General features: G+C 40.0%; 1 protein-coding gene across 1 annotated transcript in view; it reads left to right on the top strand.

Moving 5' to 3' along the window:
• Nucleotides 1-587: 587 nt before the first annotated feature.
• LOC131159189 (protein NAP1) overlaps nt 588-12,515 on the top strand; it is a 118,995-nt gene continuing 107,067 nt past the window's right edge. Inside the window, exons 1-6 of the mRNA XM_058113903.1 lie at nt 588-1,035; nt 1,434-1,876; nt 2,003-2,077; nt 2,604-2,684; nt 2,953-3,033; nt 3,212-3,294. Coding sequence (XP_057969886.1) covers nt 1,457-1,876; nt 2,003-2,077; nt 2,604-2,684; nt 2,953-3,033; nt 3,212-3,294 — 740 coding nt within the window. The 5' untranslated portion in view covers nt 588-1,035; nt 1,434-1,456. The remainder of the gene's footprint in view (nt 1,036-1,433; nt 1,877-2,002; nt 2,078-2,603; nt 2,685-2,952; nt 3,034-3,211; nt 3,295-12,515) is intronic.

The raw sequence follows: 12,515 nt of genomic DNA, 5'->3' as shown, positions 1-12,515 counted from the left end.
CAAGTGCTTTGTGTGTGAGACATTAGAAAAGAGAGAAAAAGAGCACATGACTTGGAGCTTAATTGTGTTTATATCCATGAGTTGTCCTATGTTCTCCCCAAAGCTAACAAGAGTTTATCCAAGAGCTCCTTTGATATTCTCTTCTAAAGAGTGCTATGTTGAGAATTTTTCTAATATTCTCTTGTGTTTTGATTTTTTTAATGATCTTAACAATGATTTGTTAGTGGCTTTCTATCCAGTCATGTTTCTACCTAAAGTTTGGATAAGTTTTTCAAAGTATTTTTATAACACGAGTGTTATACTTTTACTTAATGGTGAATTCTAATATAATTTAATTTATTAGCTAATAACTTTTATAACCAACCAATTGTCATGTGTCTTCTTAATAACTCACAAGTTAAAATAAAATATAATTTTTTATGAAAAATTTTATGTCAAATTAAAACTTTTAATTATAATTTTTTTGATAAAAGGTTATTATTATATATATAGCAGCGGACAAACAAAATAAAAAAGGGTGAAATAAAAAAATAAGAATAATATAATTGAAGAAAGGGCGTCATAAATGTGGCAGTGACGTTCGCTTGCTGGGCCGGACGAGGGCCATCTGGACCCGCCGGCGGGGGAGCGGGGGAGGGGTGCGTATGTACGCCCCCAGTGTTCGTTAGCGTTCCGTTGCCGCATACGGGGATGGGAAGAGCGAAGAAAGAAAACGAAAGAAAATAAGGCAATTCTGTCCGATGAATCTTTCCTGTCTACACCTCTTTAAAGGCGGAACAAATCATCAGCGAAGCCTTTCCAACAGTGATACGGCCAAAACGAGCTTGAACCGCAGAGAAATTGAACCAAAAAATAAGAGGAAAAAACAAAAAGGGAAAATTCAACTGCACCTTCTCTCCCCTCTAGCTCTCTCTCGCGCTTCCTCTCTTCTTGGTTCTGGAGCTCAGATCTGAAAGAGCTTCGTGTTGTGGATGTATCTCATTCCCAGCTTGAATGAAGCACTCCTTTTCTGAAGTTACAGCATTTGCTTCCACGGTACTCTTTTTTACTTTTTTTTTTGGCTCTCTGTCGCTGAAATTCTTTCTCTGCATCTTGTCTGGTATGCGACATTTTCAGTGAATTTGGACGGGCAGTAGTTTGAATTCACTTGAGTATTCGAGCATAATCATTCTGCAAGTCAAAAAAACCGAATGTCGAATGACTGCTTGCTTCTGTATTTTTTTTTTTTTTGGCTGTAGGATAACTGCAAATTTGCCCCAGATTATCCCAAAAATTGGACGGACAGTGCCTGGTTTACTGTTCCTGTTTTCATTTGTAGAATGGCTCTGTAATTGATAACTACAAACCCCAGAAAAAAGCTTAACTACGAGTCATGGATATGTGGGTTTTGTGTAATTTGAAATAATCCTCTCTATACCTAGTCTCATTTGCAGATATTTAAGAAAATTGCTACACAATGGCAAAATCAAAGCAACAATATTCGACCCAAAATGCATCGGTGTCGCCTACAGCTGCAAGATCAAGGGAATGGGAAGGCCCATCAAGATGGACGGAGTACTTGAGTCAAGAAACGGCTTTTTCTCCTGTGGCAGCAACTAGGAGTTCTAAGAATGTAGCTTCTGAAGGAAAGTCCCAGAGTTCAGGGGGGCCTAATAAAGGCTTGAACATGCAGTGGGTAGTTCAAATCACCCAAGTTGGGGAAGGCCTGTTGTCTAAAATGTATAGACTGAATCAGATTTTGGACTATCCTGATGTGGCAAGTCATGTATATTCGGAAGCATTTTGGAAAGCAGGTATTTTCCCCAACCATCCAAGGATTTGTATGTTGATATCGAAGAAGTTTCCGGAGCATCCTAGCAAACTACAACTTGAGCGTGTAAGAATTTTATAAAAAATTCTCTTGTTCTCTCTGTGTGTGTGTATTTTTTTTTATTCTCTCCCTGATTGTTGATGAATAAGATGATTATCCTGATTCATATGATTCTGGTGTGATTTGATTCAGGTTGACAAGGTTGCATTGGATGCTCTGCATGACAATGGGGAACTTTATTTACAAAGCTTGGAACCATGGGTTCAGGTATGAAATCATTTCTTTTGCCTTTATATAATGATTTTTTTTTAATTTATAAATTTTAATTTTTCTTGTCAGAATGCTCACATATTATTGTAGTAGGCTAGGCACTTGATTTGTGTTTATGGCACACCGTAAGATCATTTTTCTACCAAGTAATCAATTAGATTATTTGATGATTTAGAATAATCTTGTAAAATATAAGTCACCCTCATATAAATTTATGAGAAATTTAAAGTCCTCATAGTGTTGTGTCCATGCCTTGTATTTGTGTACCTACAATATTGGTTATTGTTCTAAGTTCCAAAGACCTTGTTTGTCCTATTGTTGGCCTTTGTTGTTCACTTTAGAAATGAGCTAAGGGATGTGTGAGGCTTGCCCTAAATCACATCAATTTAAAGAAAATGCTTGTAAGACTACTATTTGTCTGATGATCGCACCGTATGTGTGTGTCTATTTTTATATCTCTTGGAGTTTATAAATTGATTATACTTGCAATCTGGGGTAAATATATTTCTTTTGTTTGAATCAGATGCTGCTTGACTTGATGGCATTTCGAGAGCAAGCCTTGCGACTCATACTGGATCTGAGCAGTACAGTTATTACCTTGTTGGTGAGTTAAAATGGTATAACTTTCTGCATTACCAAGGGAAATAAAATTGGGATCAGACATTGCCATGTGTCTCGGTGTTGGACATGGATAGCTAAAAGTGTAGATTTATGTGACTATTGCTTTCTGCAAAGAATTGTTTTCATACACTCGTGAATATGCTTTGACATGCTGCAAAAGCTGAAGCAGTTTTGTTGTTATGTCAGTGTATGTATACAATGTTACAGGTTTCTACATGGTATCTTGATTGATTTAGAAAATTATCGTGCAGCCCCATCAGAACTCACTTATACTACATGCATTTATGGATCTCTTTTGTTCCTTTGTCCGTGTCAATCTCTTCTCCGAGAAAGTAAGTCTTCTTCCCGTTGCGCACGTTCCCTTCTTTTTTTGTTTTGTCAATATAGTTGAGCTGAGAATTTTGCTTTTTTTTTTTTTTCTTTTCTTTTATGCATATGAACGTGCATGTATGGGTTCGGGACTTATGCCTCTAATTTTCCCAAGGCAATACTCTTTTTGTTTCCTCACAGATACCAAGGAAAATGATGCTGCAAATATATAACCTTTTGCATGCCATGTTAAGAAATGACAGAGACTGTGATTTTTATCATCGGTAAGATATATTAATTGGTGGCCTCATCTTTGTTGTCATAGATAGATGAATTAGATGTTGACTTGGATGATTTTTCAAGGAATTTTTTTATTATGTGGCTTGCTTATAGTTTTTTACAAATTTGTAATTGCATGTATTTGTTTTTTTCCCTCAGCATAGTTGCATTGAAATTATTCACTGTTTCTAGTGGAAAGGTTCTAAAATGAAGAAGGCAAGGTAGTGTTGTGTAGTATTTTACAAATTTGTAATTGCATGGCGATTTTTTTTTTCTGGGCATAGTTGCATTGAAATTATTCACTGTTTCTAGTGGAAAGGTTCTAAAATGAAGAAGGCAAGGTAGTGTTGCATACAAATGATGGGAACTTGAGAGGAATGTTGTGAAAATCCTTCCAAGCTTAGGTTTTGTGTGGCAAGTGATGGAAGAATAGGATGATTCTAGGGGATGTAAAATGAGGAGGAAGGTAGGGATGATCATGGAAACCATAGAATGATGTAATGCTGGGGAAGTATGGTACAACAGTTAGGTAAGCTATTATTTCTAGAAAGAGAAGCTATGTAGGAATGGACAAAAAGGATCCCTAGTAATTGTTACCTTGAACCTGGAACATTCTAGTTTGTCGAACAAGTAAGATTGCAATATGGTACATGCTCTAAAATGCAATACGTTATGGACATTAAAATAGATATATTGGTTAAAAGTGTGTAATGGCACTTGGATATTTAAGACAAAATGTTGAGGTGTTTTTAAATCTAAAAGAAATTTCTTGGATGAAGTAGATAAAAGATGATTCAAAATAAAATTATAATGTGATAATGCTGTACTTTTATGACAAAAAATATATGCTCTACGGGAAATATTGAATTAAAACTTTGGATTGCTAGATTTAGGGTTCTGCTGAATATGATCTAGGATGTTAGTGTTTCTTGGAAGCTATGATCCCTAAATGGTAAGTGAGTGGGTTTTTATTGTGGTGGTAGGGGTAGGATCACTCAATATGCTGATCCAATTGAGTATGTTAGCAAGTAAGAGTAAGAGTAGGATGCGTAATTGTTCAAGTAAAAAAGACAGTAAGTGGTGTTTCTTGGAGAAGGAATAGATTAAAAAGGGGATGCACCCAAAAATTATACGTGGGTTGTATTTGAGCTCACTAGGGAAGGTTAAGGGACTATGCTTTGCATGATAGGCTCCAACTATGGTTTTACATAGCAGAAGCAGGAGTAGTGGATGTTACATAACAAGAAATGGGTGTAACTGCCATGAATGTTTTTCCAGCACACACAATCTTATGCATATTGGTATATTTGCATGTTATAAGCACTGAACTCTTCTTAAAACCAGTTTTAGTGTTTTTTTGATACTTTAGTTCAACTTATTAACATTGTTTAACAAGGTCAGCAAAAAAATATATTGGTAGAAAAATTATGTATAGTTTTTCACTTTTTCATTAATCATATGTTTGATAAATTAAATAATTAAACAAAACTCAGTAGTGTCTACTTGAATCTATTAGGCACATAAGGCATACAAAAAATATAATAAAAGTGATGAATGCCACATCTTTAAGAGGAACTGGTTTTATTGATTGATAGTGTAATGCTGTACTCAGTTTTTCTATTCAGGAGTTAGTGACACATTAGCAGCGTGTATAGTATCATCATATACAGCAATTTGAGGCGGTTCCTTGGCAGTGAAGTTTCTCTCTTTCGAGTAGCAATGTTTCTCTCTCTCGCAATTTCACTCTTCCTTCGCAATTTTCTTGGTCAAATCTTTCTTGTTCCTAGTTTGGTGTAATGGTGGGGGTTCTCTCCATCCACATCGAAGGGAAATCCTTTGATTTGATGCTGGATAAGGTAGGGAAGGTCTAAGCTTTATTCATTCTTGAGAAGAACTGAAAGTGCAATTGTGGGTTTGCCTTTCTTCAGGGGCTGCATCATGGTTTTCACAGGGATTCTCAGCATTCAATGGTAAGTTGGGCAAGGGATTTCGAAGGTTTACGATTGGTTATGTCAATTTTTGGATGGGGATTCACATAACTAGGGCAGGGAATTTTATGGGATTAGGACATGGATGGAAGGGTAAGAAGTACATTTTTTTTGTTCCTGAAGGACCGAAAAGGGAAGGGTGGTCTTGATTTGGTGAAGCCTTTGCTACTTTTAAGAGTTCATGTCAGTTAGGCTTAAATGGAGTAGATAGTAAGAAGTCTTGTGGAATTTGCTCTTGGAGTCAGGTTGTTGCTGAAAGCGTAGGTGATGGTGAAGGTCATTCGATCTCTACAAATTTGCAGGAGAAGGTTTGTACTTGTTGTGGGGGGAGGTCGCAAGTGGTAGTGTCTCGAGCACAATCAATGGAGTTGAAGGTGATGATGTCGGTTGAATAGTCCAAACCAGTTGTGGCTAGGGTTTCTCGTGTGGACAAAAAGAAGATGAAGACAGAGGCAGCCAGGGTTTCCAGTGTGGAAGATGGACGGGCAAAATTAGAGCGGGCTGGGCTTGGTTTATTGGCTATTAAAATTTATTTGGGCTGGCTTTTTGAAAATAATAAGAGTCTATTAAACTATTTGGTGGGCTTTTTTGGTTAGGGAGGCCCAAAAACAGGCTTTTGATTTAAAAATGGGCTTGGGCAATGGGGATGTTTATACAAGAGAGCAAATGGGCCACTCATCTAGGAAGGCCCAAGAAGAGCAGATGGGACACATACCTAGGAAAGTCCAAGAGTCTCTACAGCTCCCTGAACATAAGGAAATCTCTTTGCTTATGATTTCAGATTATATAGGGGCTCATCATCCTTTTGAATAGTAACATGTTGAACATAGTCCTTCCTTGAATGAATTTGTGTTCTTCTCCAAATAAGAGTTTAGATGGCCATGACGAGGTATGTTCTAATACAAATAAAACGCTGAAGTCAAAAGGAGGAGGAAGGCCCAAGAGGTTTGATGTTTCTCCTGGGTTGGAGGAAAATGGCATTAGGGGGAGCTTAAGGAATGTGAAGGGGGGGGGGGGGGGGAGTTTGGTTCAAAGAATATTATTTCTTGTGAGTTGGAAAATCAGGATTTCATCTCTAGTTCTATGGGGAAATAAAGTTAGAAAGGGATTCTATTTGGAAAATTTGAGGAGTGGTAAGGTGTATGCTCGTCAAAAGAATATGCAAGTGGGTCTTGAAGGAAGTTTAATGAAGAAAAGAGAGAATTATCTAGTGAGAAAACATATAAATTTTTTTTTTTATAGAAAAAGAAATTCATTAGATAAATATAGAATTTACAAGCAAGAGAGGACATCTCCTTAACAAAGTCTGATAATCCTCAGGAAAACCAAAAAGAAAATTGCAAAAATAAACAATGACAGAAAACTCAAGACGCCCTTAGAAGAGAGTTCCATGTGCGCTAAACTTCTGAAACACATATTCCCTTGAAATTTCAATAGCCCATACACGATAAAGAAGCCGTAAATAGAATTCTTTCCCACACCAACCAATATGGTAACTTATTCTGTACAAATATATGCACCTTACGTTCCTTCCACAAGCCCCAAAACATTGCAAATATAGCACAATTCTGTAATACAATTCCTTCCTGCTTCCTCCCAAACCCCACAAAAGAAATTGCCAAGAACTCCGCCACTGTTCTAGGACAAACCTAGCTTTCTTCAAAGTAATTGAATAACTTGTTCCAAACCTCCCATGCATAATCACAGTGCAGGAAAAGGTGTGAAACAAACTTTAACATATAGATCACAACATACAAATATCGGGGAGGAGAGCCTTTAAAGGTCTCCTCATCTGCAACGAGTCATTAGTATTTATCATATTAAGCAGGACCAACCAAAGAAACACTTTGATTTTAGGGGGAATTTTGACCTTCCATATAACCTTGTAAAGAGCAAAAGAGGAATTTATCTGAACCAAGAATTCAAATAAAGATTTACAAGAATAGATTCCCGAAGAATCCAACAACCAATATCAGCTATTATTTTCTGAGGATACCTTATATTTATTCAACATAATCAATAAAGAAGATAACTCAATAGATTCCCAATCATTCAAGGCTCTCCTAAAATGGAAATCTCAAGAGGGTAAAGGGCTATCCGAGTCTACTCTAAATGAGGAAATGGGATCATTTTGCCTTGAGCTCAATCGAAAAAGGTTAGGAGTGGAGGTGGACAAAACAACATTCCCCATCCATAGGTCTTTCCAAAAACGAATATTACAACCCTTACCCAAAACAAATTTAGTATGGGGAATAAAGAGAGGGTAAATCTGAGATATAAATTTCCATGGATTTTTCAAAGGGCTTCTAAAACCCAAATTAGTATCCCATCCATTCCCATCTAGTCTAAATTTACTTTTGATAACCCATGCCACAATGAAGAAACCTTTAGCGGGAATCTTTAGAGCCACTTAGCCAAAAAAGCTATGTTTCTAGACACTAAATTTCCAAGATCCAAGCCACCCTCCCTCTTAGTCCTACAAACCACCTCCCAACTCACCAAATGATCCCTAGAACCTGCTACCCTTGACCAAAGAAAATCTCTCATAATTCTCTCAAACCTATTAGCGACTCCCATTGGAATTTTAAAAATCGAAAGAAAATACAACAGAATACTAGAAAGACAAGCCTGAATTAGAGTAATCCTCCCTCCCAAAGGAAAAAGGGCTCCCTTCCATCCATCTAAATGCTTGGACGCTCTCCACCACAGGATCCCAAAACTAGATGATCTAAGATTACCTCCTAAAGGAACCCCTAGATAGGGCAATATCTGACGTGGTGTCACGGTCCAACTATTTTCACACCGTTGTGAAGGGCCGTGCGACGCTAGCTAAAGCACTCTTGCTTAACTAGCCAGCCTATCGTTTACCAACATTCATCCACAAAGCACTTTCATTAACATTCATTTAGATAGCAGCGGAAATAGTAATCAATTCATGAAAGTCGTGGCAAGCAAGCAGTAAACATTGAAGCAAACGTAATTCATTAACAAATCCTCCGTTGACATGTTGTACTTAGCGAGGGAGGCGAGTAGGCTAAGCACGTTGACAATTGTTAGTGAGTTTTACAATGACTGATGAACACTCACCCTCCCCTAAAGAGATTTTTATGTAATTATCATCTTGGCACTAGGAAACATCAAAGTGACCGAGGAGTCATACTGCCCTATTTGGCTTACAAAGACTTTACTAGCAGAAAATAACTCTACACTAGTATTTACATGATGGAAACCCATCCTAAGCACACGAGATAAGCGGTCACAGGCAAGCATAATGCCTTGAACAAGCTTAGCTCGTGACATTCTTCCCCACTTATGCAGTCGACGTCCTCGTAGACTTTTGGCGATAGGTACACTTCAACTTTGTCCACGAATGGCTTCAAATCTTCCGCAGAAATCCAGCTGATTTCTTTGTTATCAAGACACTTTCACTTCACTAGGAACTTCTGCCGCTTCTTCCTTGAGGATATGAACTTTCTATCTGCAAGGATCTCTTCAACTTCATGTCTGTCAAGTTGCACTGTCTTCAACTCTGCGCTGTTTGACTAACTTCTGCTCAGGTTGTTGGTGTTGGCGTTGAATGGCTTGAAGCAGTTGACATGAAACTGCGGTCTTCTCTCCTGATCTGCCCACTTCTTCATTTGCTCAGAAGCTTTCTCTAGATAGGCTTGGGCAAAGTCTGCATTTTGTCTCCCTTCACTAGTGAAGATGTTCGCCCTAGGACTCTTTCGTCTGTACGGCTCACCCACTGTGTTAGGTAATAGCGGCAGCTGGCCTGTAACAAGCTCAAAAGGGCTCTTGTTGGTTGTTGAGCGCCTTTGGGCATTGCCACAGAACGGAGCCACATCAAGTAGTTGCACGCCACTCTTTTGGTTGTCATTGACAAAATGGCACAAGTACTCATCTAGCAGCTCTCTGAATCTCTTCATCTGTCCGTATGTCTGTCGGTGATAACTCGAAGAGATGTCAAGATGTGACCTGAATATCCTGAAAAACTCTGTCAAGAAGTTGTCAGTGAACATTAAATCTTGGTCACAAATAATAACTTGGGGAACACTCCAATGTTTCACAACAGTCACAAGGAATAATTGTGTCGTCTCCTTTGCCAAACAGTATTCTGGTGCGGCAATGAAAGTACCGTACTTCTTCTGCTCCCCCTTGTCTTGTTGGCAAGTGAGACAAGTTTTGGTATAATCAACCACATCATCCCGCGTGTGCGGCCAATAATACCTTCCCAGTAGTTCTGTCATTGGAGTCATTCTCCGCGAATACCCCTCAACGAACTTCCTGCAGTATCTAGTAAGGCCAAGAAAGGAACGCAACTCCTTCACTGTCGTGGGGATCTTCCGTTCTTGAATCATCCTTACCTTTTCCATACCCCTCCGGATACGACCTTGTTCAACCACTTGGCCAAGGAATTTGTTGCTCCACCGAGCGAAAGAGAAATTCTCCTTCTTCACATCCAGATTGTTTCCCCTCAGCCTATTGAACACCTTCCGTAGATGCTCTTCATGTTTCTTCTGAAACAACACCGATGCTCCCAACGGTGTTTTGGAAGGACGAACACATCCTACTTCCAATTCATCAAGTTGTTTCCCCAACTCTACTATCTCTCGAGGCGCAATCCGACATGGCCCTTTAGCAAGTGGTTTCACTCCTGATAACAACTCGATCTCATCCTCCACAGTCCGTCGTGAAGGCAAATTGTGAGGTAGCTTATCCGGCAACACCTCCTTATACTCATCCAACACCGCTTGAATGGTCGTAGGCTCCAGGTCTTGGCCTACTTCTTTGTCTACTACCACCGTGGCTAGACGTGTCTGCTCACCCTGACCCAATTCCTCATTGAGTTGTATGGCTAAAAGGGACTTCCCTTCGTCTCGTTTCGTTGCAACGACTTGCACCATGCACGAGTGATCTCCCATCAGACACAGGGAACTAGCCCAAGGCATCAGCACTGCCCTCGTCCCCCTTAGGAACTCCATTCCTAGAATGATTGGAAAGTCATCCAATGGCATTGCTGTGAAATTCGCATGACCTTCCCACTGTCCAAGCTTTACATCCACTTGCTTGGCTACTCCCAGAGTAGGCTGGGCTACAGAGTTAACTGCTTTCATGCGTCCTATATCCTTCTCTAAGGATAAGTTGAGTCTCCCTGCTTCCAACTGTGAAACAAAATTATGAGTAGCTCCCATATCCACCATAGTGCAAGTACTCTTCCCATTTATCCTCAAGTCCACAAACATTAACCCTTTTGCTCGTGTAACTTTTGGTGTTTTTGCCTGCTTTTCCAATGCGTTCACCAACCGCACTGAACCCACCCTCGGGGCATCATCCTCTTCCTCCTTGCTTTCCACCCCTTTTCCCGAAGTAGAAGCTTGTAAGGCATTGAGTAAACTCTTGTGTTGACACTCACTCATTTTGTGAGATCCACCACACAAGTAGCATGAAATTTTACTTTTCCCCTTTCCATTGGGTGTGTTGAACCCTTGAGACGACGAAGCTTCCTTTGAGGTTGATGATTTAGAGTCGGCTCCCCCACTCTTGGGTTTGCCATTCTTGAAAGACTTTCCACTGTTTCCCTCTCCGCCAAACCGTTTGGACGAAGCGGTATCATCACCAGCGTAGTCAGTCAAGTGTTCTGTAGCCGCTTGTGCAGTTGACAAGTCTTGAACCCTTTGCCTATGAAGTTCAGTTCTTGCCCACGGTTTCATCCCCTCAAGAAAATAGAACAACTTGTCCTTCTCCGACATATCCCGAATATCCAACATTAAAGCAGAAAATTGTTTCACATATTCGCTGATTGACCCCGTATGCTTGAGATCTCTCAGTTTTCTCCTTGCATTATACTCAACATTCTCAAGAAAGAATTGGGCCTTGAGCTCTCTCTTCAAGTCTGCCCAACTATCAATTACACAGCTTCCATTTTCAATTTCTCTGTACTTGGTATGCCACCACAGTTTGGCATCACCAATTAAGTACATGGTCGCAGTATCCACCTTTGCTTGTTCTAAGGCCATCCTCACAACGCGAAAGTACTGCTTCACATCAAACAAGAAGTTCTCTAACTCCTTGGCATTTTGGGCACCCCCATACGTCCTGGGTTCTGACACCTTGGTCTTGCTAACTCCCGGAGTGTTGGAGTTTCCCATAGCAAGAACCATCACATTCACCTTTGCATCCAGATCAGCCATCTGCGACTGCAAAGTTTCAACTGTGTGGCGAAAGTCCTCTGACATGTCACCTATCAAACTTGTTTGATGTTTTTGTGATCCCTTCACCTCATCAACAAGTTCTCTCATCTGGGCCACCTTCGCGGCCACAGTGTTGGTTGTTGTCTCAACCCGTGCTTCCAGCACGCTGATCCTCTCAGCAGTGTTTGGTGCCATGGTCACTTACCAAAGCTTCCCAAATCCAACAATGAAGGCAATCGAATTCATGTAGCAACTCAACCTTGGGCTCTCACCAAGTATCACCGACTTGGCTTTGATACCAAATGTCACGGTCCGACTATTTTCACACTGTTGTGAAGGGCCGTGCCGCGCTAGCTAATGCACTCTTGCTTAACTAGCCAGCCTATCGTTTACCAACATTCATCCACAAAGCACTTTCATTAACATTCATTCAGATAGTAGCGGAAATAGTAATCAATTCATGAAAGTCGTGGCAAGCAAGCAGTAAACATTGAAGCAAACGTAATTCATTAACAAATCCTCCGTTGACATGTTGTACTTAGCGAGGGAGGCGAGTCGGCTAAGCACGTTGACAATTGCTAGTGAGTTTTACAATGACTGATGAACACTCACCCTCCCCTAAAGAGGTTTTTGTGTAATTATCATCCTGGCACTAGGAAACATCAAAGTGACCGAGGAGTCATACTGCCTTAATTGGCTTACAAAGACTCTACTAGCAGAAAATAACCCTACACTAGTATTTACATGATGGAAACCCATCCTAAGCACACGAGATAAGCGGTCACAGGCAAGCATAATTCCCTGAACAAGCTTAGCTCGTGACACCTGGCTTAGCGCACCCAACTTCCATGGCTAAATACCTAACACACTTTGCTGGCACGTTAATGGTTGCAATACCACTCTTACCCAAATCTTAAGCCTCGAAACCTTTTCAACGATTTTAAGGAGCCCCTAAATATTAATGAAAGAAGGCATATGATCCTCTAGAAAATAAAGATAGAATCATTCGCAAACTGAAGGTTTGACACTGTGATTCCTCTCTACCCA

This window comes from Malania oleifera, chromosome 7 (assembly GCF_029873635.1).
Source record: "Malania oleifera isolate guangnan ecotype guangnan chromosome 7, ASM2987363v1, whole genome shotgun sequence".
In the NCBI taxonomy this organism is placed as follows: domain Eukaryota; kingdom Viridiplantae; phylum Streptophyta; class Magnoliopsida; order Santalales; family Ximeniaceae; genus Malania; species Malania oleifera.
Note: the sequence above shows the minus strand (reverse complement) of the source record. Positions and strands in the feature narration are given on the sequence as shown.